The 27,173-nt window shown below is 41.5% G+C and overlaps 1 protein-coding gene and 1 pseudogene across 1 annotated transcript in view; one reads left to right on the top strand and one right to left on the bottom strand.

Annotated features, from left to right (window-relative positions):
* Positions 1-509: 509 nt before the first annotated feature.
* On the bottom strand, positions 510-1,739 carry LOC128746148 (putative GTP-binding protein 6; annotated as a pseudogene).
* Positions 1,740-10,277: 8,538 nt separating this feature from the next.
* LOC128732976 (homeotic protein female sterile-like) overlaps positions 10,278-27,173 on the top strand; it is a 29,123-nt gene continuing 12,227 nt past the window's right edge. The window contains exons 1-2 of the mRNA XM_053826483.1: positions 10,278-12,562; positions 12,651-14,107. Of these exons, the coding sequence (XP_053682458.1) occupies positions 10,823-12,562; positions 12,651-14,107 (3,197 nt within the window). The 5' untranslated portion in view covers positions 10,278-10,822. The remainder of the gene's footprint in view (positions 12,563-12,650; positions 14,108-27,173) is intronic.

Here is a 27,173-nt window from a genome sequence, read left to right as displayed (position 1 = left end):
ATTCGGTTAATGTTACAGCTTGGATGACAGCCATTGCTAGATTCGTTAAAATTAGACACCAACAATTATTGATTTAAGTTTTTTGTGGTCGTAAATTTTAATGTTGAAATGCAATCGGCTGCACATTAAAATCGTCTTTTAAGGTTTTCATATATTCGAGCGCTTTGAAAGCGTGATGGACCTGGTTATTGAATACAAAAAGACGAATTTTTCGTTCAATAAGATAATATTTTTTCACTCTTGCTATCAACCAGTTGTGTTTATTTACATGAACTAGACTTAATTACTTTGCACAACTTGTTGTATTAATGGATGAAGTTAGGCGTAGGCTCACGAAGCCCTTCTCTAAACAAACAGATGCCGAAACTGTTGTAGTTTGGCTTCGGTAATCACCGCTCCGACCAGTTTCCGTTACAGCTGCATTCTTGTATAGCCAAGCCACCTCTTGGCCGCCCATAGGAACGCGTATAATAAGCTTTTGGCGACCGGTAACGACCAGAATTTGCCGCTCAATTTCTTGCAACTGTACATGGACGATGACATCGGCAAGTATCGATCAGTCCCGTCGGGATATCCGCCATAAAACCGACGGTGTCCATAAAGAGTACTTCCAGCTTGCATGGAAGCCAGCCAGCATGAGCCGTTACATCCAACGTGGCAAATAGCTGATTCCGCGGTTCGAGAGATTTTTCCTCGGTGAAGGCTTTAATCAGAGAGGTTTTACCGGCACTGGTGTAGCCCACGACAGCAACAATTGGATAGCCTTTCTGTTTGCGTCTATTGCGGAGCAAATCGCGATGCGACCGAATAGATGCCAGTTCATTTTTCAGCTTTCTCTCGCGGATGCGAAGCATGTGCCTTTGTGATTCGGTAAGATAAATACGACTTTTAGTACTGAGTCTTGATTCTTCATCTGATTCCAAATGTATGGAATTTCGGCCATTGCAACCTGCAGTTTAGCTTCAGTGCTTATGGCATGCAAGCGCAGAATCTGTATTACTACAGAATAACGGTCCATTACGGGAAGTTTAAAATGTTCTTCTAGTATCTGCTTTTGCACCAGAGACAAAGTGCCCTTACTGACAAATACACAAGTGATTAACGTTCCAGAAGTTTGCAGGTTTTGCAAACACATTTTAATTTTTTCCAGTTTCCCAACGCCAAAAAGACGCTTTTTATTTAGCGATTCCAGCGGAACTTTCAGGGCGTACTCTACTGTCCATTTGGGTATCGAACGAACCAACGCTTCCGCCTCCGCAAGTTGATGTTCTGATTTGCTGGAAGACTTTTTCGGTCCCCACTTTATGTATGGTTGAATGATAAACACGTTTTGTTCGTTGTGCAGTGTTTTCTGCACTCGCATGGCATTGTTGGCAATGGTGTCGTATAGTCGGCATCATCCAAGCTGAACTCATCTAAATCTGCTCCATCGGTCGAACCAGCGATCTCTCTGTTGGTACTCTTAAATTTCCCTTTATAGTCTTTGTATTTACTGGAATCAGTGTATTTATATCTCGTAGTAGTCACTTCAGCTGATCTGCAAAATTAAACAATGTTTACATTTTTACACTCGAACAACAAACAATCATGAATGTATCCATAGTAACTCCGTCAGGACGAACTCGACGCTCCTCCAATAAATGTCAAAAGATTGTGCCCACTAATAAAGCTGAAACTTTAGGGAGGTTCTTCTTATAGGTCCGAATAACCACACGCGTTTGTACTTCGAGTTGTAACATAAAACTAAACTTTGCTGAGTTCGATCAGCAGGCTTTATTTACTATTCTGTTTATCCAGACTATGCTCGTAACACGACAGTGCTACCAGAGATTATTTAATTCTATCTGTTCACATTACAAAGTACTGTGCACGAAGGTGTACAGTTTAATTATTTTTATGGATACAACAACTCTTTACCCTTTTAGTTATAATGTTAGCTAAATCTATGTTTACAATTATAATTTGAAAAAATATTAAATTCGATAGTAATCATTTACAAGCATTTCCATATATAAAATTTCGTTCGATTTTAGCTTTTTTCAAACGCTTCGATCTCCTTAAAGTAGGAGTTGTAATGCCTGCTGCTTCTCTTCGATCTTCATTAGACGACTCCATTCTCCGATTCTTGATGGCGGGTTCTTCGAACCCTCGAAACACTTCCTCGTTGCAAATACTTGTTGAGCGAAAACTTCGCTTGCGGTTGGTACCTTCGACACGCACCTCCTTATCGCTGCTAGCGCCAGGGAAAACTATTCCGCACGCCTTAGCAGGTGAATATTTCGCTGGTTTAAGTTGACTACGATGCGCCGTGATGACGACGTTTCCAACCGACACCTGAAAAATGTTTTTAGAAAGTTTCCGTAAATAGGATGCTTTTAACCATCTACTAAAATCTTTGGGATTGTGATTTTTATAGTAAACCACATCACCCATCGTCAGTTTATCTAATGGTTCCTTGAGCTGTACTTTATCTTGCTCAATGATCTTTGGTTTAGTTACATCATTGGATGCGGTTGGTTCAGCTAACTGATATTTATAACTGTGAATAGGATTTAGCAAATCTATTAACATTTTGGGCTTATACCTAAATATCCTTTCTGATGGGAAATCCCCTTCAGACGCTAAACATGTATTTCTGTAGTTCATCAGAAACAAACTAATTTGATCCTCAACATCTAATCTTTTGACTTCCTGTTCTAACATAAATTTCTTTAAAACCTCTTTTACAATTCTCACTGATCGCTCCGCCTGACCGTTACTAGAAGGATTGTAAGGAGGACTTTTCAAAACCTTAATTCCCTGCCTTTCCAAAAATGTTATGAAATCACAAGAATTAAATGGAGGACCACCATCAGTCACCACTACATCTGGCAACCCAAATCTAGCAAATACTCCCACAAATTTTCTTAAAACTTTTTTTGCATCGGTTCCATGTTTCATATACTCAACTTCGATCCATTTTGAATAACTGTCCACAATCAATAAAAATATTTTGTGGTCAAAATGGAAGAAATCAGCATGAATTCTGCTAAATGGTTTCTTAGTAGGAATCCAAGAAGAACTGTTTTTTTGTTTGGGAACCACAGCCATTCTGCTGCAAGATTCGCAAGCCCCGACATATTTTTCAATATCTGAGTTAATCCCGAACCAGAAAACTGCTCTACGAGCTAACTTTTTCATTTTTACAACCCCTGAATGATTGGCATGCAATAATTTCAAAATTCCATTCTGCATGCTTTTAGGTATTATAACTCTATCCTGAAATAATACACAATTGTTTAAAATTTCCAAATCTATACCATTAGAGAAAACATGAGCATAACGCTTGTCCACTCTTTCTGGCCAACCATTCTGCATATAATATATAACTTGTTGCAAAAATTCGTCCCTGCTTGTTTCATTGGCAACTTGGGAGAAATCAACAGGAAAATCTTGGCTAAAATTGATGCTTTTCACGATTTCTTTATCAAATTGTTCTGGAACAGCCTGATTCAATGGAAAACGTGAGCAGAAATCAGCATTTGCCATTTTCTCAGACGGTCTATATCTGATTTCAAAATCGTAAATAGCCATCTCTAAAACATATCTCTGCAACCGAGTAACAAAGATCGCATTCTTTCCTGCTTTGCCAAAGATTCCTACTAAAGGTTTGTGATCTGTGTATATTACAAACTTTTGACCATATAAATATTTGTGAAATTTCTTCACCGTACAAACCAAAGCTAAAGCTTCTAAATGGAGTATAGGATACTTCATTTGAGCACTGTTAAGAGAAAAGGATGTGAATGAAATAGGCTTTTCAATTCCGTTAATGTCATGCGCAATCACTCCTCCTAAACCATATCCTGAAGCGTCCGAAACAACAACTATTGGTTTTATAGGGTCATAAAATTCTAGAATATTAGCATTAAGTAGCTCATCTTTACACCTAACGAAAGCCTTGTTAATATTCTCATCCCACACATACTTTACGTCCTTTTTTAATAACCTGTATAAACTACTAAGCTTCGAAGATAAGTGGGGTACAAATTTGCCGTAATAATTCACGAGCCCTAAAAACGCCTTCAGTTCAGTCACATTCTTTGGAACAGCTGCTTCCCTAACTGTTGCCAGTTTTTCCGGACAAGGAAGCAAACCCTTTTCAGAAATAATGTGACCTAGATATGGAAGAGAATTCATAAAAAATTTACATTTACTCCAATTGACCTTGATATTAGCTTGAGACAACTTCTCCATAACCGCAAAAACCTTTCTCCGACAGTCGTGTATGTCCCTTCCTGCAATAAGTACATCATCTAAATAACAGCGAACATTCTCTAACCCAGTCAAAACTTGATCCATGACTTGTTGAAATATTGCTGCACTTGATGAAGCGCCTTGTGGTAACCTGTTGTAAGTGTAAAGTCCCTTGATCGTGTTAATAACTACAAATTTTCTTGATTTTTCTGACAATCTCAGTTGAGTATATGCACCTTCCAAATCAAGGGCACAAAAAACCTTACAACCCGCTAGATTTGCAAAAATATCCTGCGCTAATGGTAAGGGATAGCTATTCGCAATTATCACCTTGTTAATTGAAACCTTACAATCTATCACCATCCTAATCTCACCATTCTTTTTAGGTACAACAACGACTGGAGAAGCCCACTCACTTGTTTGGATAGGAGTTATGACATTTTCCTTCTCCAACTTTTCCAAATGTTCGACCACCTTTTCTCTAAGCCTATATGGGACCTCGTAAGCTTTTCTAAAAATAGGAGTATTCTGCTTCAAAACAATATCCGCTTCAAACCCTACGATCGGTGAAGACAGATCTTTAGTAAAAACGTTTGAGTATTGCTTTTTGATATCCATCAAAAAATTATCAACCAGATTTAACAATTCAATATTGTTGACCTGTGAAGTATTCATAAAATATTCCCTCCATTTGGGAAAAAATACATCCAACCACGTACGTCCTAGTAACGGAATGAATTCATGATCACATTTCAATACAAATAACGGTAGCATACATTTAATGGAATTCAACTGTACCATTACGTCAATTTTTCCCAAAATATCAAGCTTAGAACCATTAATCACAACCAAATCCTTTTTTGTTTTCTGTAAAGGTATGCTAAATATTTTTTTATAAAGATCTGAACCGATTACTGACACTGCAGACCCGCAGTCAACTTCCATTTTTAATCGTTTACCTTGCACAAATACTTGCAAAAAACATGCACTGCTAAATCTATTTACGGAAGACACCTGCATGCATCTATAGTCACCTGAGTCACTGTCGCTGTCCGTATCGTTCATGTCCGCATTCAACTGGTTGAACATGTCGGCTATTTTATCGTCACCAAAAGTCACGTCCGCCCTGCCGTCAACAAATTTCACCGATTGCCTCTGCATTTTCCTCCTTTTAAAGCAAGAACGCTTGATGTGGCCCTTCAAGCCACAAAAATCGCAGATCATATTCGCATAGCGCCCCGTTTGTCTTCCTTCCGTACTTCTACTCTGCCATCGCCGCTTATAACCGTTATCGCGGCTTCTACTTCTGCTACGGCCATTATCGTGTAAGTCCCTTCGACCTAAACGCCCTCTAATCGACGCAACTTGGCCACCGTTACGATCATTGATCATTCTTGCACGAGCACCGGCTAGCTCCCAGTTTACAATCATCTTCTCCGCCGTTGATAAACTGAGAGTGTCTTCATTCAATAGTTTTTGTTGGAGGGACTGATCATAAACCCCCATTACTAATTTGTCGCGGATAGCCGTTTCCCTAAACTCTCCAAAAGCGCAGAACTCGGCTTGCAGTTTCACTGCAAGCACAAAATCCTCCGCTTTTTCGTTAGGACCTTGTACCCGGTTATAAAATTTATACCTTTGGATAAGATCAGACTCAACACGATCAAAACGCTCTCTAAGTTTTTTAGAAATGTCTGCATACGTAACTTGCTTAAGATCTTCCGAAGATGGGTAAAGAAGCTTAAGCTCATCGTAAACCGCAGAACCGCTTAACGTAACAAAAAGGGCTTTTTGTTTAGCAACGTCAGTAATTCCATTTACTTGAAATAAATAATCAAGCCTTTCAGAGTAGTTAACAAAAGACGATCCTACTACATATGGCTCTATTGAGCCAATTAAAATGCTGCCACTCTGGCGAGAACTTTCACCGCTATAAGCCATTATCTATTAAGATATATCACTTAATTGAACCAATAAAAAAAGAATTGAAAACGCTTACCAGATACCGGTATACTCTTGACCGCAAAAGTCTGTCAAAGAAATATTCTGACCAGACTCGCTGGCTCAATCCTCTTTTTTTTTAACGCTGCAAAAACTCTTCAGGCTGCACCCGGTTGATTCAAAATGTCCAGAAGATCTATCCAGTAGCCGTCTTTAAACGTTTCATGGAGCTTGTTCCGCTCTGAATTAAAATAATCCGGTCGTTTGTCCTACTGGATGATTTGTCGGCAATTTTCCAAAGAACCAGTGAGATTTAAAAACCTATTGGTAAATAGAAAAAGGAAAACAATGAAACAAAGCTGTCAAATTTTTTTGTTTTAAACAAAAAAGCAACTGCAGCCTTTGTTAACACAAAATGGCAAGAAAAAATTTCTTTATTTGGCAAATAATTATATTAAATAATGGCGGTATCCGAAATAAAAGAATCACAAAATAATCTATTCTTCCCCTAGCATAAAAATATGGCGCAACACAGCGGACGCAAAAGCGGTTTTTTACCACTTACGCAGACACCAGCTGAATACAAAACAGCTGCAAACTAAATCTGTACACTGTCCGGCTGCGAAAACGCAATCAAAGCCACGGACTTTTGCACTTTTGCTGTTTTTCTCGCACACTAAATTGCCTAAATCCACTAGGTGCAGTACGCCGCTGCAACAATGTTTTCTGCTTTCCGAAGCAAACACTACCGGTTACACTTTTAATTTTCCACTTTTCTCGTCGCCACTTAATAAAGCTGAAACTTTAGGGAGGTTCTTCTTATAGGTCCGAATAACCACACGCGTTTGTACTTCGAGTTGTAACATAAAACTAAACTTTGCTGAGTTCGATCAGCAGGCTTTATTTACTATTCTGTTTATCCAGACTATGCTCGTAACACGACAGTGCTACCAGAGATTATTTAATTCTATCTGTTCACATTACAAAGTACTGTGCACGAAGGTGTACAGTTTAATTATTTTTATGGATACAACACCCACTTGTGCTCAATATCCGCCATTATCGCTCGTGGAAAGCTGGATTTGGACATTCTCTCCGACTTCTTGTCCGTTCAATTCTAGATAGAATTAACAAAAGGGCGAATGTCGCAAATGTAAACAAAACGGATGAGAGTTATTTTTTGCTGGACCAGCATAGGGAAATCAACCCTCACTCGGTTTGTTTATGCTTGTGACATTCGCCCTTTTGTTAATTCTATCTTCAATTATGTTCCTCGTTGGCATCTGCAAAATTGAAGATAGAACTAACAAAAGGGCGAATGTCGCAAGCGTAAACAAACCGAGTGAGAGTTGCTTTCCCTATGCTGGTCCAGCAAAAAATAACTCTCATCCGTTTTGTTTACATTTGCGACATTCGCCCTTTTGTTAATTCTATCTAGAATTGAACAATGTTTACATTTTTACATTCGAACAACAAACAATCATAAATGTATCCATAGTAACTCCGTCAAGGCGAACTCGACGCTCCTGCAATGAATGCCAAAAGATTGTGCTCACTTGTGCTCAACATCCGCCATTATCGCTCGTGGAAAGCTGGATAACGTCCCAATGCGCAACGGATCTTATCAGGACGAGACGCTGGCCAACTCACGGCTTACCAACAACACTCGGCTCGACCAATATGAAGTTAATGTTTGTCTCTGCCCGGTCAACCACTCGTGAAATTCCTTTGTAGTTCTTTATACAAAAATAAAGCTTTGTGATGATAAATCTTTACGTTTAATTTTCAATAATATCGATACGAATATTTGAACTTCTTCATAGATCGATACTCGCATTTAAAACATTTTCTTTGTCAGTAATTTGATAAAAATCTTTAAAGATATTACACTAAATTTTGTTCAGTATGAAAGTATCGCAAAAACTTTAATTCTCTTCGCAGATATTTATCTAAAACTACTTCTGTTTTGATATCATTGCATCTTTTAACATTGATAAAGGATAATGAAGAATGGCATCGATGCGTATACATGTGCATATATGATGTATGTTCAACCCGAAATTAACAATATGTTGGCCGAATCATTTGAACTGAGCACTGAACCCAAGCATCTTCTTCTGCCAGTTTTGCCAAATTAGTTCGCGACTCTCGTACATAGACGAATTCGCCAATAAGTTATATACATGCATGGGTCCTTTAGAGATTGCCATTTTAATCTAAGCTCCCCAAGAGTAGTCGTAGATCTGAGGATTAGTGGTACAGTTTAGAAATTGTACAGTTCGGAACTTGCCCGAGCCAAAAATAAAAACAAAAAAAATACGTAAAGATTAATAACCAATTGGCGACAGAAATTGATATTTATTTTCGAAGATGACGGTTGATAGCGATATTTTGGTGAAGATCTTTATAAAGTAAACTTTAATTTTCTATTAAGTTTGAAGAAATTTCTTTTAGAAATGGTAACGATCGCCATCGATTTTCTCTATTGGTGTCTTTACAGACTGATATATCGAAAAATGAAGAAACATGAAGAAATGGTTGCCCGGGTGAGTGCATTCGAGTTCGAGTATTTATTTCGCACGATTTTAAAGGGGATTTTTTGAGCCGGTGCTTTTATAGGAAATTATGACCACAAACCACAAAAGTTTGCTTCCGTTCAATTATGTTCCTCATCCGCTGATCTGCAAAACTTAACGATGTTTGCATTTTTACAGTCGAACAACAAACAATCATGGATGTTTCCATAGTAACTATCCGTTAGGGCGAACCACAGAGAACAGACATCCAAGCTAGAACAAATTTTTCGTAATTTTCTTTGTAAAAATTCAAACGAAAAACCGTTAAAATTACAACAGTTATCAAACGCCGCCTAGCCTACGAATCGCCAAACTAAATTGACTGTCAATCACCGTCAAGTATTTCCGTCAATTAACGATGAGAAATAACACTTGAAATAACTATCGATATTACGGGGCTATTTATCGATGATTTGACGGATACTATTTCGAACAAAACTAGTCAAACATCAACAATAATAATAATGATAATTAGCATAACAACACGATAACATCAATAGGAGACGGAATTTTGCCACGTGTGTGTCAAAAATCGCAAAGCATTTCTAACAATGAAGTTTGACGATACTATCGATACCACACTAGTTTCGATAGTATCAACAAATCTTTGTACCATTCCCATCGTTCGGTTTGTTTCAGCGGGGTGGTGTGGCTGTCAAACTACATACATTGTACATGTCCCACTCATTGGTTTTGGTACTTTTGGTTCTAGTGCCTACTTGAAGGTTTATCGATTTTAAGACTACTGAAACTAATTAGAAAGCAGTTAAACACAGCCTTTTAGCTATAATTTAACTAATTTTAGCTGTTATTTTCGGTATACTGGCTGGTTCCAAGTTGTCGCCGTCCATGGATGTTTAGTCCGCTAAATTTTGACAATTTCACACCCCTGGTTTGTTTACTGATAAGCTTTTGATGTTTTTTTTTTTTGGTTTTTGCATAAGTAAAAAAGTTAAAGAAATATATTGGATTTCAGTTTTGCGGGTGGCACCGCCATCAAACGAATCGCCAAACTAACAAATGCGAGGGGTAACTTCGGGTAACTTTACCGTGGACGAGAGGTTATTTCGAAATGGCCATTTCAAAAATTTATACAGGTTGGGTATGCCAGCCTGGATATCTGTTCTCTGTGGACGAACCTAATAACGCACCTGCAATGAATGCCAAAAGATTGTGCCCACTTTTGTCCAATAGCCGCCATTATCGCTGGAAAGCTGGATAGATTATTCTAGCTATTATTAATATTTTAATATTTAACATTAGTGTTCGATGTTCATTGCACTATAAAGCTAAAGGAACGTGCAGAAAAAATAGTATTGTAAATATGCTATATATGATGCAGAAAATGTAAAAAATGCTGTTAAATAATATTACAAACACGGCAGTAGCCAATATTTTCTGGCAACTTTGCTAACTTAGAGCACTGGGTCACAGCCCTGCTTACAGTGTTGCTGGGTGGCACATCACATTAATGGCTGCTCATTTAAGTTCGTGTGTCTCTACTGCGAAAAATTCCCAATTTTCTAGTGAAAATCGATTCGCAACGTTCGCTAGCAGTGCAGCAATCGGTAGTATCGTTTTGTAAAAAGTAGTTTTTAATATTTGTATGCTATAAAATCATATCTATTAAGGAGTATTTGCGGGCCATAAACTGCAAAATTTACGAAATCATATTTCTTCAATCTGCTGTAAGTGTGCGTCGTGTACAGTAAGAAAACGAGTTCCAATTTCCACCCATCCTGTGTGTGCGTTCATTGAGTAGCAGAAAGAAGGAATAGAAAAACATCTGTGATACAAGTTCCGTGCGTACGAGTGAGTGAAAGGGGAAACATTCAAGATCTCGAGAAAACGAGGAAGAGTTTGCATTATCGTTTTTCGTTTTTGAATATAAAAGAGAGAGTGTGTACGTAAAGTTTGAACTGTCAAATAGTCTTTAGTGTTAGTGATACAACGTCAAAAAGGTGTAAAAAGAAACTTTTTCGTCCATCGCCGAACAAACGAAGCAAACGCGAAGAAAATCAGCAGCGAAAGTGATATCCGTGGGTTGAGTCGACGACTGAGACGGAATAATGTCGGAATCAATATCGATGGAGTTGCAATCGTCGATGCTGCTCGAAACTTTACGGCAAACACCGACTATACAGGAACATCAACAAAAAGACAGCGGCGGAAGTAATTTAACCACTGTTTCTGGCGATGAAAAAGGAAAGGGAAATTCCTGTTCCTCACTCCCATCATCCGACAGTGGCGGTGGTGGTGGTGCTGGAAATGTAGGTAATTCAGATGGAAACAGTGAAAAAAGTGCATTCGAAGCTATGGATCCGGCAATTCTATCCGCTACGGCACCGTCAGAATTGGCACCAAGCGATGGTGGAGATGCCAATAATGAAAAGCTTTACTACAAAAGGTATTCGGTAAACCAGCTGCTAGCACTTCGTAATGTAGAGCTTTCCAAGAAAAAACCACCCTGCATGAAGGAACCAAAGTCGGAAAAGCATGCCAAAATGTTCTTGATGTTGGTTAAACATTCGGAACCGCCGTTTGACGAGGAAAGTGGTAATCCATCATCATCTGCTGGAAATTACGGAAGAAATCGTGGTGTCTATTCATCGACTAATGGTGGTGGTTCGAGTGGTGGAAGTGGACCCGCGACCAGTGGAAGTAATGGAGGTGTCGGAACGGGTAGAATGGAAATGCGTAGATCTGGTGGTTTGGATATACGTGACCCAAAAGAGAGATTACGTAAAGAGGATGGCATTGTTCTTTCGCCTCAGCGCAGATCTTTCAATATGGGTTGTCAGATGCCCGCTGCCCCTGCCAGCGGCACGAACAGTCTCTCTATCGGAAGCAGTTTGCTTCGGAACGAGCGAGATATTCTGGGCGGACGAGAACGGCGTATTGGAAGCGGACGGATTTTGTCACGAGATGTCTCTTGGGATTACCGTCCCGATAAGGATGTTAGTGAGAGCAATGATTTCCGTTCGTCCAATAATCTCGGCTTTCGCGATCGTGATCGGGATGCACGTGATTCTAGAGATTCCCGTGAACCGCGTGAAAGGTCGGAACGCGAAAAAGAGTTCCGAAAAGATTTTGACCGAGACCGCGAACGAGGCGGAGATGAACGTTTTGAACGCCGTCAAATTACTAGAGGAGATCACGATCGCAACGAGAAAGATACTCGCCCATCGCGCGTATCGCGCTATTCAAGTTCCTTCGGTTCCAACAATGACTCCCACGGAAACAATAACTACCATTCCAACAGTTATTCGTCTAATCATTATCACTCCAATCACCACGAACGTCGCAGACAGTACAGCGATACTAAGGATGAAGAACCAGAGTGGTTCAGTGAACCTACATCCCAACACGATACAATAGAATTGCGTGGTTTCGACGATCCATTACCGGAAGAAGACTCTAAATCGGACAAAGATAACAACCCTGAAGAGGGGAATGCTGACCGCTTGGATGCTAAGCCATCGGATAAGTCGGATTCCAAGCTAAAACAATTGACTGCAAATCAAAATGACAAAAATAATAATCCCGATCTACCACCGACCGACAGTGGGAACGATAATCAAACCGCAACGAAAGCGGCTTCCCCCGGAAACTCACTGCAGCAGGATCGAACTCCTGGCGATGGAGCTAGCGAAGGAGGACCAGGCAAATCTGCCACTTCCTCCGCAGTAAATCCGCTGGGGTTACCCGCTGGCGCCACCAACTCCAACGCAATCGGGCAGTCGAAAATAACGGACGACGATTTCAACTTTGAGGACTTTATTGTCAATATTGACAATAATTTGCTTTACGTGAGTATTTCTGTTATTGTTTATTCAATACACTTATTTCGTGTTCATTAAACTGTACTGTTTTATTCTATCTATGTTTGTTTTATAGCCGGACATGCCCAGCAAAGAAAGTGGTGGTAGCGGAGGATCACGATTTTCGCAATGGTTTCGCCAAGAGCCATCACAGGCGCAAACTTCGCAACAATTGGGACAACAATCCCAATCACAGCAAAAATCGCAATCTCAGTCTAATCCTCACTTTGACAGCCGACGTTCATCGCTGCAAGATGAGATTAATAACATGATTAATGACTTCACATCCAGCGGACTAGACGATCATATTCCGGACTCGAATTCAAGCAAATATTTTGCTCCGATATCTCCGGCAGCAAACACATCTTCCAATTCGTTACTAGAACTGTTCCAACGTAGTGAAAAGCAGCAGCATCTGCAACATCGTGAGCGGGACAGAGAACAACACCAGCAGCAGCAGCAACAACATGGTCATCCCCTGCTAGGCAACCATCCGGCGAATCATCCGGTTCTTCATCACCAGCAACAACAACAACAACAACACCATCAGCAAATTCAGAATCGCAACCTACAGCAAATGCTTGGTGTCACTGGTGGAGGAAACATGGGCGGTCATGGACCCCTGGGACCTGTTCCAAATAGTGGACCAAACGTAGGACAAATCCATAGCGTTGAAGAGCTTGAAGCTCGTTTTCGGCAAAATGATGTTGAGAATAGTAACCGCAATGCTCCGAATACTGGTCCAACAATCCCGAGATTAATCACACCAACCACAAATGTTGACCAGCAGCATGAGCGTGATATGAATGCTTTCAAGAAACTCTTAGCTTCAATTTCTGAAAATCAGCCACACCCAACGCATAATGTACAACCTCCGGCGGGTGCTCATCCGTCCCATCATCCAGCAGCCGTCAACCATCCGGCGGCTGTTGGCCTATTGCACCAACAACAGCAACAAAATGAATTGTTACAAAAAATGCTGCATTTGAAACAAATCCACCATTTACCCGCAAACGATACCCGTCAAGCGGAAATTCTCAAACGCCCGGAAGCTCAGGCTTTGCTGCATGGGGTTGCTCGTGGAGAACTGTCGCAGCATAACCTCTGGCAGCAGCTGGCCAATCCAGCAACCGCGCAGCCTCATCGCGAAATCCTGTCATCCGTCTTAAGCACCTTCAATACCAGTCCTCGTGTAGTTTCGCCAAATATTTTGATTCAGCCCAGCCCCGGTGGCGGCGCCGTTCCACTGCTACCACCGCAAGCTACCGTACCGCCAACTGCGGCAGCGGCCGCGGCAGCCGCAGCAGCAGCCGCTGCAGCTGCAAATAATGCCAATCTACTGTTTCAACATCACTCCAAGCAGCAGATGCGTCTTTCTCCACTACCCAACGGCATACCGCAACGCATCCCGTCACCACGCGAGTTGCAATTTCACACACAGTCGATTATGCAGAATGCTCTGATTCGCAAAAAGTTGGAAGAACAGCGAGAAAATTATCGTAAACGTCAGGAACAGCAGCAGCAGCAAAACCGGTGAGTTCTAGTACTAATTTAAGAATCCGACTTGACCACACCTTGACCTTTGACGTAAAAAAAACATGGAACATTCCATGGTCATGGAAATAATTTTGTAGTCTTCCTAAATAATCAAAACTATTATTTATGCTTAACGTGCCAGTACCATATCCAAGACCGTGCCTAATTCTGGACAGCTGCAAATTTTTACTTGAATATTGACAAAATTCTAGCTGCTTAAACCATTTTTAAATTAATTATTTTTAATTTTAATTAAAATGAATTGTTTAAATAATTTTATGGAAATGGACGACGTCGAAGGGCAAAGCGCACAAATCTCTGCTGTACAGTTTCGATTCTGTCAACTCAATTGTCGAAACTTGCCAACAATATTCAAGAACTGAACGCACTAATGAGCAAACATGAAGCCTAGATTTCTAGATGCCTTACCGAATACATAAGATATATGCTGCTGGAACGATAATTTGCTATCCTGCGGCACGCCCAAACCTTTGATACAGTTTGTTCTTCCAATAGCGGTCCCCAAAAATGTGTATTCGAATGTGATATGTTCTTATTTTCTTGAAAAAGTGATGAGGACCTGTTCCTCTTCGGTGGAACAAGCAAAATGGACTGTAGGGCTTCTGTCGGAAGAAGCAAACAAGGCGACGGAATAAGGATTCCTGGTGGACACCTTGCTTTCACAGGATCACTACTTGCAGAGCACTAGGTTGCTTCTGCAGACTCGCTGGGATGGAAACACTTGCACTAGAGTCAGGACTATTACTGTTCTTCACCTTTGGACTACACTGCTAGTAAAACACTGGTACTGGTTATCGAATATAAACGCGGTATATTTCACTTAAAACTTAAAACTAACGTACAAGGAGCGCTGTCCTAACCTAAAGTGTACAAGTCGCACAAGCGATTTATTAAAATACATAATGTTGTACATAAGTAAATACCCCCACCACTTGCGTTCGATGTTCCACGGGAGTTCCATTAAATGGTGCAAATTCATATTGGAACAAAAACGGCTGCGCAGATAAAGTTCCAACTAGATCGTTGTCGACTAAGCGGGTGCAGTACAAATGTCGCATCGGTAAAGCAGAAGAAAGGCACGTTGGTTAAACAGGACAAATGTCGCTACGGCGGGTGTAGACAAATGTCGATAATGCAAAAGTATGGTTATCGATGTTGCAGAAACAAGATGAATGTCGATAATATTGCGATGATAAAACAGTTCAACTTCCAACTGGAACATACTCCGCCCCGTTGAAATATCTTTTCAATTCATTCCTTGCCAATATTATACCCTTTTAGATTAGCATTTATCATGCAGCAAGCAGCTTTGTTGTCTTCAATCGGCAAGATTGATAATTTGGTAATCGGGCGACGAAAAGTGGTGTTTTCACTGCGAACGTCTGCAGCGCGTACTAAACCGTCGGTGCCTGGATAAGTTTTAGTTACTGTCCCCAATTTCCATTGAAGCGGTGGCAAGTTTTTATTGTGGATCAAGACAATCGTTCCTGGAATGATGTTTGTATTTACCTTCCAATTTTTCTTCCTAGGTTGAAGACTGCTAAGATAGTCCCTGTTCCAGGCCTTCCAGAAATGTTCTCGTAACATCTGTAAATGCTGCCATTTGTCCAATCGATTAACCTTAATGTTCTCTAAGGAGGGCTCCGGAATTGCCGTCAGTGGACGACCGATAAGATAGTCTGCCGGTGTTATTATTTTAATCTGGTCCGGATCCAATGTGGTTGCGAAGAGAGGACGTGAATTCAGGACAGCTTCAATCTCCGTCAAAACAGTTGCAAATTGTTCGAAATTGAGAGATGTGTTTCCCAATACTTTTTTTAAATGAATCTTGGTACTTTTTACTGCTGCCTCCCACAAACCACCAAACTCTGGAGCATCCGGTGGTATGAAATGCCAATCAATAGCCTTTGACAAACAGAAATATTCGATATTATGTGCTTGCTGCTCTCTTTGAAACATCTGGTACAGCTGATTTAATTCATGTGAAGCGCCACGAAAATTAGTACCGTTATCTGAATGCAATTGCTGAACGATACCTCGACGACTGATGAACCTCTGAAGGGCTGCCAAAAACGCATTAGTTGACATGCTTGACACCAACTCCAAATGTATTGCTCGTGTAACCATGCATACGAAAACTGAAATATAAGCCTTCACTGTAGCTCCCTTCCGTACACCTTGTTTGATAAAAAATGGTCCAGCATAATCCACACCGGTTACAGCGAAAGGCGGTGCGGGCGTTACTCTATAGGCAGGAAGGTTACCCATGTACTGCGATGTTTCTGTCGGTCGCACCCTGAAACATTTAATGCAGGCTCTTGTCACTGAGCGGATGGTGGAATTAGCATTAACTACCCAGTAATTTCGCCGAAGAACGTTTAATAAACCTGTTGGACCTAGATGAAGGTGCTCAACATGTAACTGGCGAATAAAGGATCTGGTAATAGGACTATTATTGGGCAAAATGATTTGGTGCATAGAAGCAAATGGAAGTTTAGAGTGTTGAACTCGCCCTCCAACTCTTAGCAATCCGTCCACTAAAATCGGACCGAGAGCGGCTAGTTTCTTACACATCGTACCAGATTTTACTCTCCCAATTTCATCACTATACTCAAGCTTTTGAGCAACCTTGAAGATCACAAGCAACGCCTTTCTTTGTTCGTCGATTGTTGGTAATTCCTTGAAGACTCGTGCCGCTGGATCTCGTTGCTTGCAGTTATGAATAAATCGCAGCATCAGAGCGATGATTCGTTGCAATTTTCTAAATGAACTATATTTTGAAAACACAGCTAATGGTTGTTCCTTCGTTACAGGTAGGGCGGTGACTAAAGATTTCATCTCTGGAAGTTCACTGTTTGGAAGTTCTACTGGGTCCGACAACTGATCATATGCTGACGCAAGAAAAGATGGTCCATACCACCATAACGTGTTATTTTCTAGCTCCTTGGGCATTTGACCTCGAGAAAGAATGTCGGCAGGGTTCTGCGATGAGCGTACATACTTCCAGGAAAAATCACGTGTTGTTGATTGTATCTCGGCTACTCTATTACGAACGAATATATCTAGCCTTTCGGTAGGTTTCTTCAACCAGCTCAAAACAATTTGGCTGTCTGACCAAAGAACCACTTGCTGGAAAGAAATATTTATGGTCGGATATACCTTGGCGACGAGGCGACCAAGTAACCGTGCTGCGCTCAACTCTAACCTGGGTATTGTTACCTTTTTCAATGGTGCTACGGTTGATTTACTGCAAAGCAGCTGTAGTTGCGCCGACTCATTGGAGTGAATACTGCGGACGTAAACACATGCTCCGTACGCCTGTTCGGAAGCATCAGCAAATCCATGAAGTTCAAGAACACTGCAGTCGTCTGAAATTACGCGCCTTGGAATGCGAATATCATTAAGTTGAGGAAGAGCGTTCTGGAACTGTTTCCATCTTAACTGGTGCTCTATGTCGACTGGTTCGTCCCAACCGACCTTGCTGCGCCATAAATCTTGCATCAGTATCTTAGCCAATACAATTACGGGAGAAACGAGTCCTAACGGATCAAATAATCTCGCGATTCCAGAAAATATTATCCGTTTGGTCGGCACATCAAAGGATTGATTCGCTTCAGAAGGCTTCGATAAAAACATGAACTGATCAAACTGCGGATCCCACATTATTCCTAAAACCTTAATAACTGTGTTCGTGTTGGTGTCTGCTAAAACCTTTTTTTGTTCCCGTTCGACAGCAGGAATATATGCCAGTAGTTCGTCCGAATTCGAGCACCATTTATGGATTGGAAAACCACCACTTGCTAATAGTTGCTTGACCTGCCTTTGTCGCTCTAATGCCAATTCTAATGTATCATCGCCTGAAAGGACATCATCAACGTAGAAATCGTTCATTGCAGTAGCAGCTCCCATTGGATAATTATTTATTTCATCGTCTGCTAGCTGCTTCAGGCATCGTGTCGCTAGGAATGGAGCACTTGCTGTTCCATATGTTACTGTCGTCAATTCTAAAACCTTCAAGGGTAATTCTGAACCTTCTCGCCAGAAGATTCTTTGCAAACTGGTTTGGCTAGAATCTACAGAAATTTGGCGATACATTTTGCTAATGTCTGCGGTGAATGCATATTTATGTTTACGGAACCGTAATACTATGGAGAACAAATCAGATTGAACAGTACCACCTACCATTTGGACATCATTTAAAGACAAACTGGAACTTAAAGGCTTAGCAGATGCGTCGAAAACAACCCTGCATTTTGTCGTAGTACTGCCTGGACGAATTACGGCATGGTGAGGCAAATAACAATTTCGCTGAGCTGGAAGATCCTTCCGCTCGTCAACTTGCTTGCAGTGGCCAAGACTTTCGTATTCTTGTATGAATTTTACATATTGCTCCCGAAGCGCTGAGTTACGAGAAAGACGATGTTCTAGCATATAAAATCGCTTTAATGCAAGATCTCGGCAGTTGGACAGATGAACAACATTCTCCTTCAACGGCAGCTGAACGATAAACCGTCCTGAAGAATCACGCTTATGCGTGGCACGAAAATGCTCCTCACATTTCTGCTCCTCTGAAGACAAAACTGGTGCTTCGGCGACATCTTCTATTTCCCAGAAACGTTGCATAGCTTTATGAACGTCTTCAACGGTTATCTTATGAGAATACACGGAGTCAGCTTCGACTAATGGCTCATATACTTCTCCAGTTACAACCCAACCAAGTCGAGTTTCGCGGAGTTCTGGATAATTCGCTCCAAGCTTATGCTGACCTGGTTTCAGCAATGCAAAGAAATGACTGTTACCTATAAGCAAATCGACCGCTTGCGGAGCGTTGAAATAAGGATCGGCTAACTGGAATTCTGGAGGTATACACCAGTTGCGAGTATCAATAAACGAGCTTGGTATTAAACCGGTTACTGACGGTGTTACGATGCATTCTAGGACTGTTCGAAAATCGTTGTTGGTTGACAAAATCTCCACATTGGCCTTTTTGTCGCTTTTGCTTGCCTTGTTATTAACACCAGCAATCAAAACACTGCTGGGAAAAGTTTTCAAACCGATCAAATCAACCATTCGTTTGGAGATAAGGTTGACCTGCGATCCACAATCTAATAAAGCGCGACAAGAATGAGCCTTGCCTCGACGATCGACGATGTTGACCATTGCCGTTAAAAGCATGACTGTCCGCTTAGCATTGGACTTGGCGATTGAACAAGTTGTTGCTACAGCATCGCTAGTATTAATTTCTGCACTGGATGCTAGTACAGGAGAACGATCAAATTGTGGCTTACCGGTAACTGATGGATTTGAATTCTGATATCTCGATGATCTCCACACGCTATCATCATGCAGCTGCGTGTGATGACGCATTCGACATTTTTGGCACTTACGCTCGGAGGGACAATCTTTTATACGATGCCCTTTCTGGAGGCAGTTGAAGCACATGCCTAATTCACGCACCTTCTCAACACGTTGCGATAAATTCATGCCTCTGAAGATGTCACACTGAAAGTTTTTATGAGCACCTTTACAGAAATCACACAACTCGCTAACACTGTCTGTAGCTGCATTCGTGGTTACTCTCGGGGAAAATGCTGATTTCTGTACTAACTTGGAACTACTTGGCAACTTAACTACCTCTTCGCAATTTTCTAGTACGTTGCACTGTTTTTTCAGGAATGTGATTGTGCCATCGTAGCTTGGCAACTCACCCTTCGCAATTGTTCCTTCCCATTGCTTTCGCGTGTTTCGATCCATGCTGGCCGAAATTAAATGAACCACCATTAGCTCGGAGATGCCTGTCAGCTCATGCTTGAAGTACCGGAGATTTTCTATGTGCTTTGTACAGCTATCGAGTAGTTGACGCAGCTCTCGATGTGATTCGGTTGACATCTTTTTCATCGTTAGCAGACCTTTGATGTGATTGTCAATTATCACTCGTGGATTCTCAAAGCGTTCGTTTAGTATCTCCCAAGCGTGTGCGTAATTGTTTTCATTCACCGTTTTGGCATCAAGTATCCCTGCAGCAGCTCCTACAAGCGACTTGTCCAAATGATATAGCTTGATAGCGTCACTATCATTGGACTGAGACATGATGTCGAGAAAGGTAGCCTTGAATTTTGGCCAATTCTCGTAAAGTCCATTAAAGGTTGGGACCGGTGCCTTGAGAGGCTGCTGACGGATGACCACTTGCGGCGGAGCCGGCTCAACATAATTCCTCTTCTCTAGGATTAAGGTTTCCAGTCGAATCATCACGTGATGATATGTTTCCTCAAAAATAGCGTAATCCGTATCATGTTCATCCATTTCTTCATTGGAAAGAACCGCTGTTAATTGGTTGTGGAAAGAACAATACTCCTGATATGCTGACTCTACACACTTCACATACACATTGAGCTGGGCAAGCGGAACTATCGAATCTTCTATCATCGCAGCGATACGCTGAATCTTCGCTTGCGCTTGAGATTGTTGACGAGAAAGAACCGTTATCCTTTTGTCAACAGCACTTGTAGAAGGGCGCTTCGCGCCTTCATCGAAACCATGGAAACTTTCACTTTCACTATCACTTGCATCTTTATCATTGGGCGACTTAGCCCCTTGCGACCCCTGTGGGCTATGCGTTATTGGCATTTTTTTTTTTTTTTCACTTCACTAACGTGTTTATTCTTCGGGTTCGTTTTCACTTTTCACTCAAACTAGCAGCGTATCCAATGGCAAGAAGGAATAACCGGCTCGGAGATCCGGTTCGAAGGACCATATGTTCCTCTTCGGTGGAACAAGCAAAATGGACTGTAGGGCTTCTGTCGGAAGAAGCAAACAAGGCGACGGAATAAGGATTCCTGGTGGACACCTTGCTTTCACAGGATCACTACTTGCAGAGCACTAGGTTGCTTCTGCAGACTCGCTGGGATGGAAACACTTGCACTAGAGTCAGGACTATTACTGTTCTTCACCTTTGGACTACACTGCTAGTAAAACACTGGTACTGGTTATCGAATATAAACGCGGTATATTTCACTTAAAACTTAAAACTAACGTACAAGGAGCGCTGTCCTAACCTAAAGTGTACAAGTCGCACAAGCGATTTATTAAAATACATAATGTTGTACATAAGTAAATACCCCCACCACTTGCGTTCGATGTTCCACGGGAGTTCCATTAAATGGTGCAAATTCATATTGGAACAAAAACGGCTGCGCAGATAAAGTTCCAACTAGATCGTTGTCGACTAAGCGGGTGCAGTACAAATGTCGCATCGGTAAAGCAGAAGAAAGGCACGTTGGTTAAACAGGACAAATGTCGCTACGGCGGGTGTAGACAAATGTCGATAATGCAAAAGTATGGTTATCGATGTTGCAGAAACAAGATGAATGTCGATAATATTGCGATGATAAAACAGTTCAACTTCCAACTGGAACAGGACCCATTTGCTTGGATTTACCTTCATACGATTTGTGCTATCACCAATCTGCAAAACTGTCCCATTACTGTTGAAGCATACGGACATCGGCGATAGAGCTAATCTTACTGAACATCATTATATCGGTATATCGTCAGCGAAAGACAAACGGGAAAATTTTAGTTTGAAATTCACATCGTTGAAGTATACATATAAGGAAAATCAATGGTCCAAGGTAGCCATTAGGAACCCCAGACGGAGCAGTAAATTCATCTGAAAGATTATAACCGGTTTTCACTGTTAACTGATAACCAACGAGGTACCAACGTAGCCAGCTAATAGCTCTGCTGCAAAAGCGTAACTTTCCCAATTTAATAAAGGCGATTTCGCGTTTAATGCTGTCGTAGGCTACTGTCAGGTCAAAATAAATTCGAATAGAACACTATGGCACAGACAAACAGACATAACTCTTGGACGAAAAATCAACAAAAATTATCGTACCTCACATTTTGCTTGAACAGTAGCACCATGTCTGTTTGTCTGTGACTATGGCATGGATCTATGGCGGTCTTCAACAATATATTTGTGGCAAAATCCAACAATCCGAGCTCGAACAAGTTAGCAAACGAGCTCAGGGCGGAAATTTCCACAAGGCTGGAAACTTACCATCCACCTAAGACATACTAAAAATACACTGCCGTGAATCGCATAACTAGAAAAAAAAACTAGATAGAATAGAACATTGATAACTAGACTACTACGTGACTATTTGACCAATCACTTGACATTGTCTGATCTTGTAATCTCCAGAGTCAATTCGCTACTGCGTTTTATTGGCTGTCGTAAGCTGTCTCGGCAGGCATGATGACTCTTGGAGGCCCCGATTTAAGATCACCCCTCGGGCCTAGTGTAGAAATAATGCGCTCATCAGCGTCCAGCTAGTCAACCCCCCACAGATTACAGATTACAGATTCGTCTATCTCGATATGGTTGAACGACGACTGATGAAATGGGACCACTTCAAAAGCAGATTCAATTTGTTCCAGCGTTAAAACTTCCTCCGAAAAAACGCTTTTGAATATATCGGCAAATAGGTCGCTAACCGTCTGTGACTCGGAGCTCCAGTGAACTTTGTACATCATAATAGAAAGTAGTTCAGATTCAAGCCTCTGTTCTTTTTAAAAACTTCCAATAAGATTTTGGATTCGAGTTTAATGCATCGAGCATCGTTGCATCAAGTTAATGGGTCAAACGACGATATGCATGATTAAGTCTAACTTAGTGATCCCTCAAAATCACACTACGATGCTTTGAAAAGCGTCGTAAAGCTGCTCGCTTTACGGTATTCATTAGACGTAACTCCCTTGTTTGCCATGGTGCATACGAAAGCTCCGAAATCACTCGCATCGGTACAGGCTGTCGATTGCATAGCTCACACTATTAGTGAACGTTTGTACTGTGGCATCCATTCCTTCCCAGTTTTACACATCTACCTAATCAATACTTTACAGAACGTCAGAAATGGTGTCATAGTCAGCGTTTTTTAAAATTGCAGAATACTGTAGCTGTAGCTACAGTCTGGCGGAAGCGACTCACGACTCGGTTTTGGTGGACAATATGCAGTGGAGGATGATGGAGCACATCCGTTGCTGCTCAGCAAATTCGCCCATTAGTGTTCTCGACTTGGTTTATTTGTTGCAACATTACAACAGGGTGGTACTGTACGAATCCAGCAGAGTAGCGATTCTGGATGACAGCGTAGAGTGATCGGCATCCGAGTACAGAAAACCGAATCATGCTGGCTGTTATTTAATACCTGGGAGGTTGAAATCACTGTTAATGTTGAAATCCGACGAAATTCTCTAAAGTTTTAGTCCTGAGCACACTGTAGAATTCGAGTCAATATGAACTGATGACAAATCTGTACCGCAGATACGATCGGTTAGTAGGTATATTGTGCACAAAAAGAGGGAACGATCAGTTAATTTGATCTCCATGCAAACTTGTTCAACGCTTAACCACAGACAAACAGACATAACACTCGATTTCCATTCTTCGTACCTATTAAACCGTCCTTTCAAATTTGGGCTCAGTTGAGAACGTCTCCGTTTTGGTTAAAGTGGCGCTTTTTGACGAAAGAAGGGGAAGGCCCCATAAAAAATACTTGCTAGTTCCAAGGATACTCCTGTTGCTATTTGATATTTGGGAATGTCCATCATAGATGGTGCTAGTGTTTAGGCTAAATGTGAGGTACGATAATTTTTGTTGATTTTTCTTCTAAGAGTTATGTCTGTTTGTCTGTGGCTTAACCATGAATCATTCGGAACGATGCGCGGATTTAGCTCGCGACAGATGGCAAGCGTAGAATTTCTTCACATCAGAAGCGAACAGCTGCAATCTGCTTTACCTGCGTCGGCCAGTCATTGAGAAGAAAACTAATGATGGATTCAGTGGTATATCTTGGAGAATCGCTTTGACATCGTTTTCAAAGTGAACAATTTGTCGTTGAAACGTACTTGAGCTCGGAATTTTACAACAAAAGGATAAGCGCCCAACGATGTAGCCTATTGACAATATAAGCAAGAATGCCTTTTTTCGATCCCATAATCTAAAAGTTTTGAAAATCAGCGTAAAGGCTTCTTTTTTACTCGATCATAGTCTACTTTTGCAAGCGTCAAGGAACATGTGCATGACGATGACGTCAACAAGGCCTATGGGATGGTTTTGACCTTGCCAATCGAGAAATGATGCACGATTGTAGTTCCTAGTTCGTACCTTGAAACATCGACTACATTAATGATAATAGCTGGATGGTGCTGCTAGAGTCAGTAGGTCTTGCACCCCATAATTGACCTGTACTTTAATGACCGGTTGTGAAATTTGTCGATAAAGTAGTTCCAAGTCTTAACCCTCTCTGTACGATAAAAAATTTGGTTGATTTACAGTTTTTGGTCGTCTGAAAGATTTATCAATAGGCATTTCGTAAAGCAGAGATATTCAGTTTATAAAAGATAATGTGACTTTGTATGTATGTATTTTCTGTCATAACTCCAGAACGCCTTGACCGTTCTCCACCAGATTTGGCACACATGTTTTTTGACCTAAGGGAATCCACACTGCTAACAGGGGATGATCCAAATATGTAAAAGGGGATGCGTACTTACTTGTACCAGCCGAGAGCCGAGCTGGCTCTTGCCGTATCAAAAATTCTTCTCCATTCATTGTACTCGGTCCCGGGCTACTCGTCGCCAGTTCGTTGAGCATCTTGACATTGACACACGCAAGTCGGCTTCAACCTGGTCGAGCTATTTAGCACATTGGGCTTCTCTGTTTATGGTGCCTTTGGGGTTCTTGAAGAGAATGGATTTTACTGCCTACATCCTTGCGACGTGGCCGGCCCACCGCAGTCTTCCAACATTTGCCAGGTGTACGATGGGAATCTCTCCAAGCAGTGCCTGTAGCTCGTGGTTCATACGCCTTCGCCACTTTCTACGCTTTCTGTTTGTACTCCGGCAAAAATAGTCCGCAACACCCTTCGTTCAAATACGGCAAATAGACGTATGTCTTCCATCAGCAAGGTTACTGTCTCAAGTCCGCAGGGGACTACCGGTCTGATAGGCGTTTTGTACATCGTCAGCTTTGTACTGCGGCCTATGCTCCATGATCGAAGCGTCCTGCGGAGGGAAAAGTAAGCCCGACTTCCAGTTTGAATGCGTCGTTGAATGTCCTTACTCGTATTATTGTCGGCGATGACCAGAGATCCCAAATATAGGGACTGATTACCCATTTCCAGTTCATTCCCGTCAATAGTCACTGTCCGTGGGAGGGAAACGTTGTCTCTGGAACCTCTTCCTACCATATATTTGGATTTCGACGCATTGATTTGTAACCCTATCCTCCTAGCCTCCGTTTTTAGTCTGGTGTAATTTTCCTGCGCTGTCCCAAGGTTTCTAGTAATGATGTCGAGGTCGTCTGCGAAGGTTACTTCGCAAGAAGTTGGCTACTCTTGCTGAAGATCGTTCCTCTCATTTCGACGCTTTCAACGCATTTCGGTTGCTTTCATTTGGCTCGCCGGATCACACCTTCAATAACAATATTGAATAACATACATGACAGTCCATCTGCTTGCCGTAACCCTCTGCGCGATTCGAAAGGACTCGAAAATGTCCCCGAAAGGCGCTCGTAGCACATCACTCGCTCCGGGGTAGCTTTGATCAGCCGCGTCAGTTTTTCCGGAAAACCATACTCGTGCATTATCTGCATAGCTGTTTGCGCTCAAGTGGATCGTATGCTGCTTTGAAACTTACGAAAATATGGGCACGTTGTAGTCCCGACATTTCTAAAGGATTTGCTGGAGTTTAAAATTTTGATCCATAGTAACACGCGTCCCCATAAAATCCGCCTGATACTGCTCTACGAATTTTCTTGCCATTGGAGATAGACGACATAACAAAAGCTGGGAGAGCACCTCATTGACCAACGAAATGCCGCGATACTACTAACAGCTATCTACCCGATCGCCCTTTTAGTAGCTGGGATAACGGGTGGCAACTAAAATTTTGGAATTTTTTCGCGACCCTTATGCTCAACAACAAACGAGCTCGGAGAGAAATGAGAGTATGTATGTGTTAGCTCTCTCTCTCCTCTTTTTGTTAATATTTTTGGTTTTGTTTATGCTTGCCCAGTTTTGTTAAAAATGGCGTCGAAACAAGAAGCATTTCGGGAGCGCGTTGTACATTTTTACGAACTGCAACAGAAATCTCGCCAAAAAGTATACGGTACAACATTTAAAAAGCAAATATGTTGCGGCTTTGACTGTTTACCATATCCTCAGATGCCCAACAACTATTCGCAAGCAAGGTAGTGGAAGACCAGCCAAAATTATGGACGCAAAAGGACATCGTTCTCTTTCTCGTTTCTTCTACAACAAGCCCTCTGGTTTGGCTATCAATTAAGATGCACCAGATGAATGTTTGAGCAAAATTTTGATCCCGTTTCTACAAAAATATCATGCAGATGGACAATACGTGTTTTGGCCGGATAGAGCATCATCGCATTACGCCAAAAAAAACACAATCGTTCCTGAATACCCATTCGATCTCTTTTTTACCCAAAAACCACGACCCGAAAAATCTGCCTCAGTGCACCCAATCGAAGATTTCTTCGGGATTTTGAGTTCCTTGGTGTACAAAAATAACTGGAGAGCCAAGAGTTGCATACAGTTGATTGGTAGAATCAAGAGATGCATTCGCAAAGTTGACATGACGGTCGTACAACGCTCCTGTTTCGACGTCAAACAAAAGCTTTGCCGAACAGTCGATTACGGACCGTTTTCAAATGTACACTAATTTTTTTTCAACAATGGATAATGTATCTTTAATTTCGGTAAACTAGATCTTCTTCATGTGTATTTTTTTGACAGCTTGAGAAAAAAATTCCAAAATTGTTGTTGCCGCCCGTTAGACTACACCATCCATTCACTACTCCGGTAGTTTCTCCTCCTTCCAATGCCTTGAAATTATTAGACGAAGTGCCGTTGCTAGCGGTTCTTGGCCATTTTGGTAGAGTTCTACTGGAAGTCGGTCCTTTACAGAGGTTCTATTATTCTTCAGCTGACCGATCTCTTCTAGGGGTGTCGTTTCTCTT

This window comes from Sabethes cyaneus, chromosome 1 (assembly GCF_943734655.1).
Source record: "Sabethes cyaneus chromosome 1, idSabCyanKW18_F2, whole genome shotgun sequence".
Classification (NCBI taxonomy): Eukaryota; Metazoa; Arthropoda; class Insecta; order Diptera; family Culicidae; genus Sabethes; species Sabethes cyaneus.
This window is presented reverse-complemented; position numbering and strand designations above follow the sequence as displayed.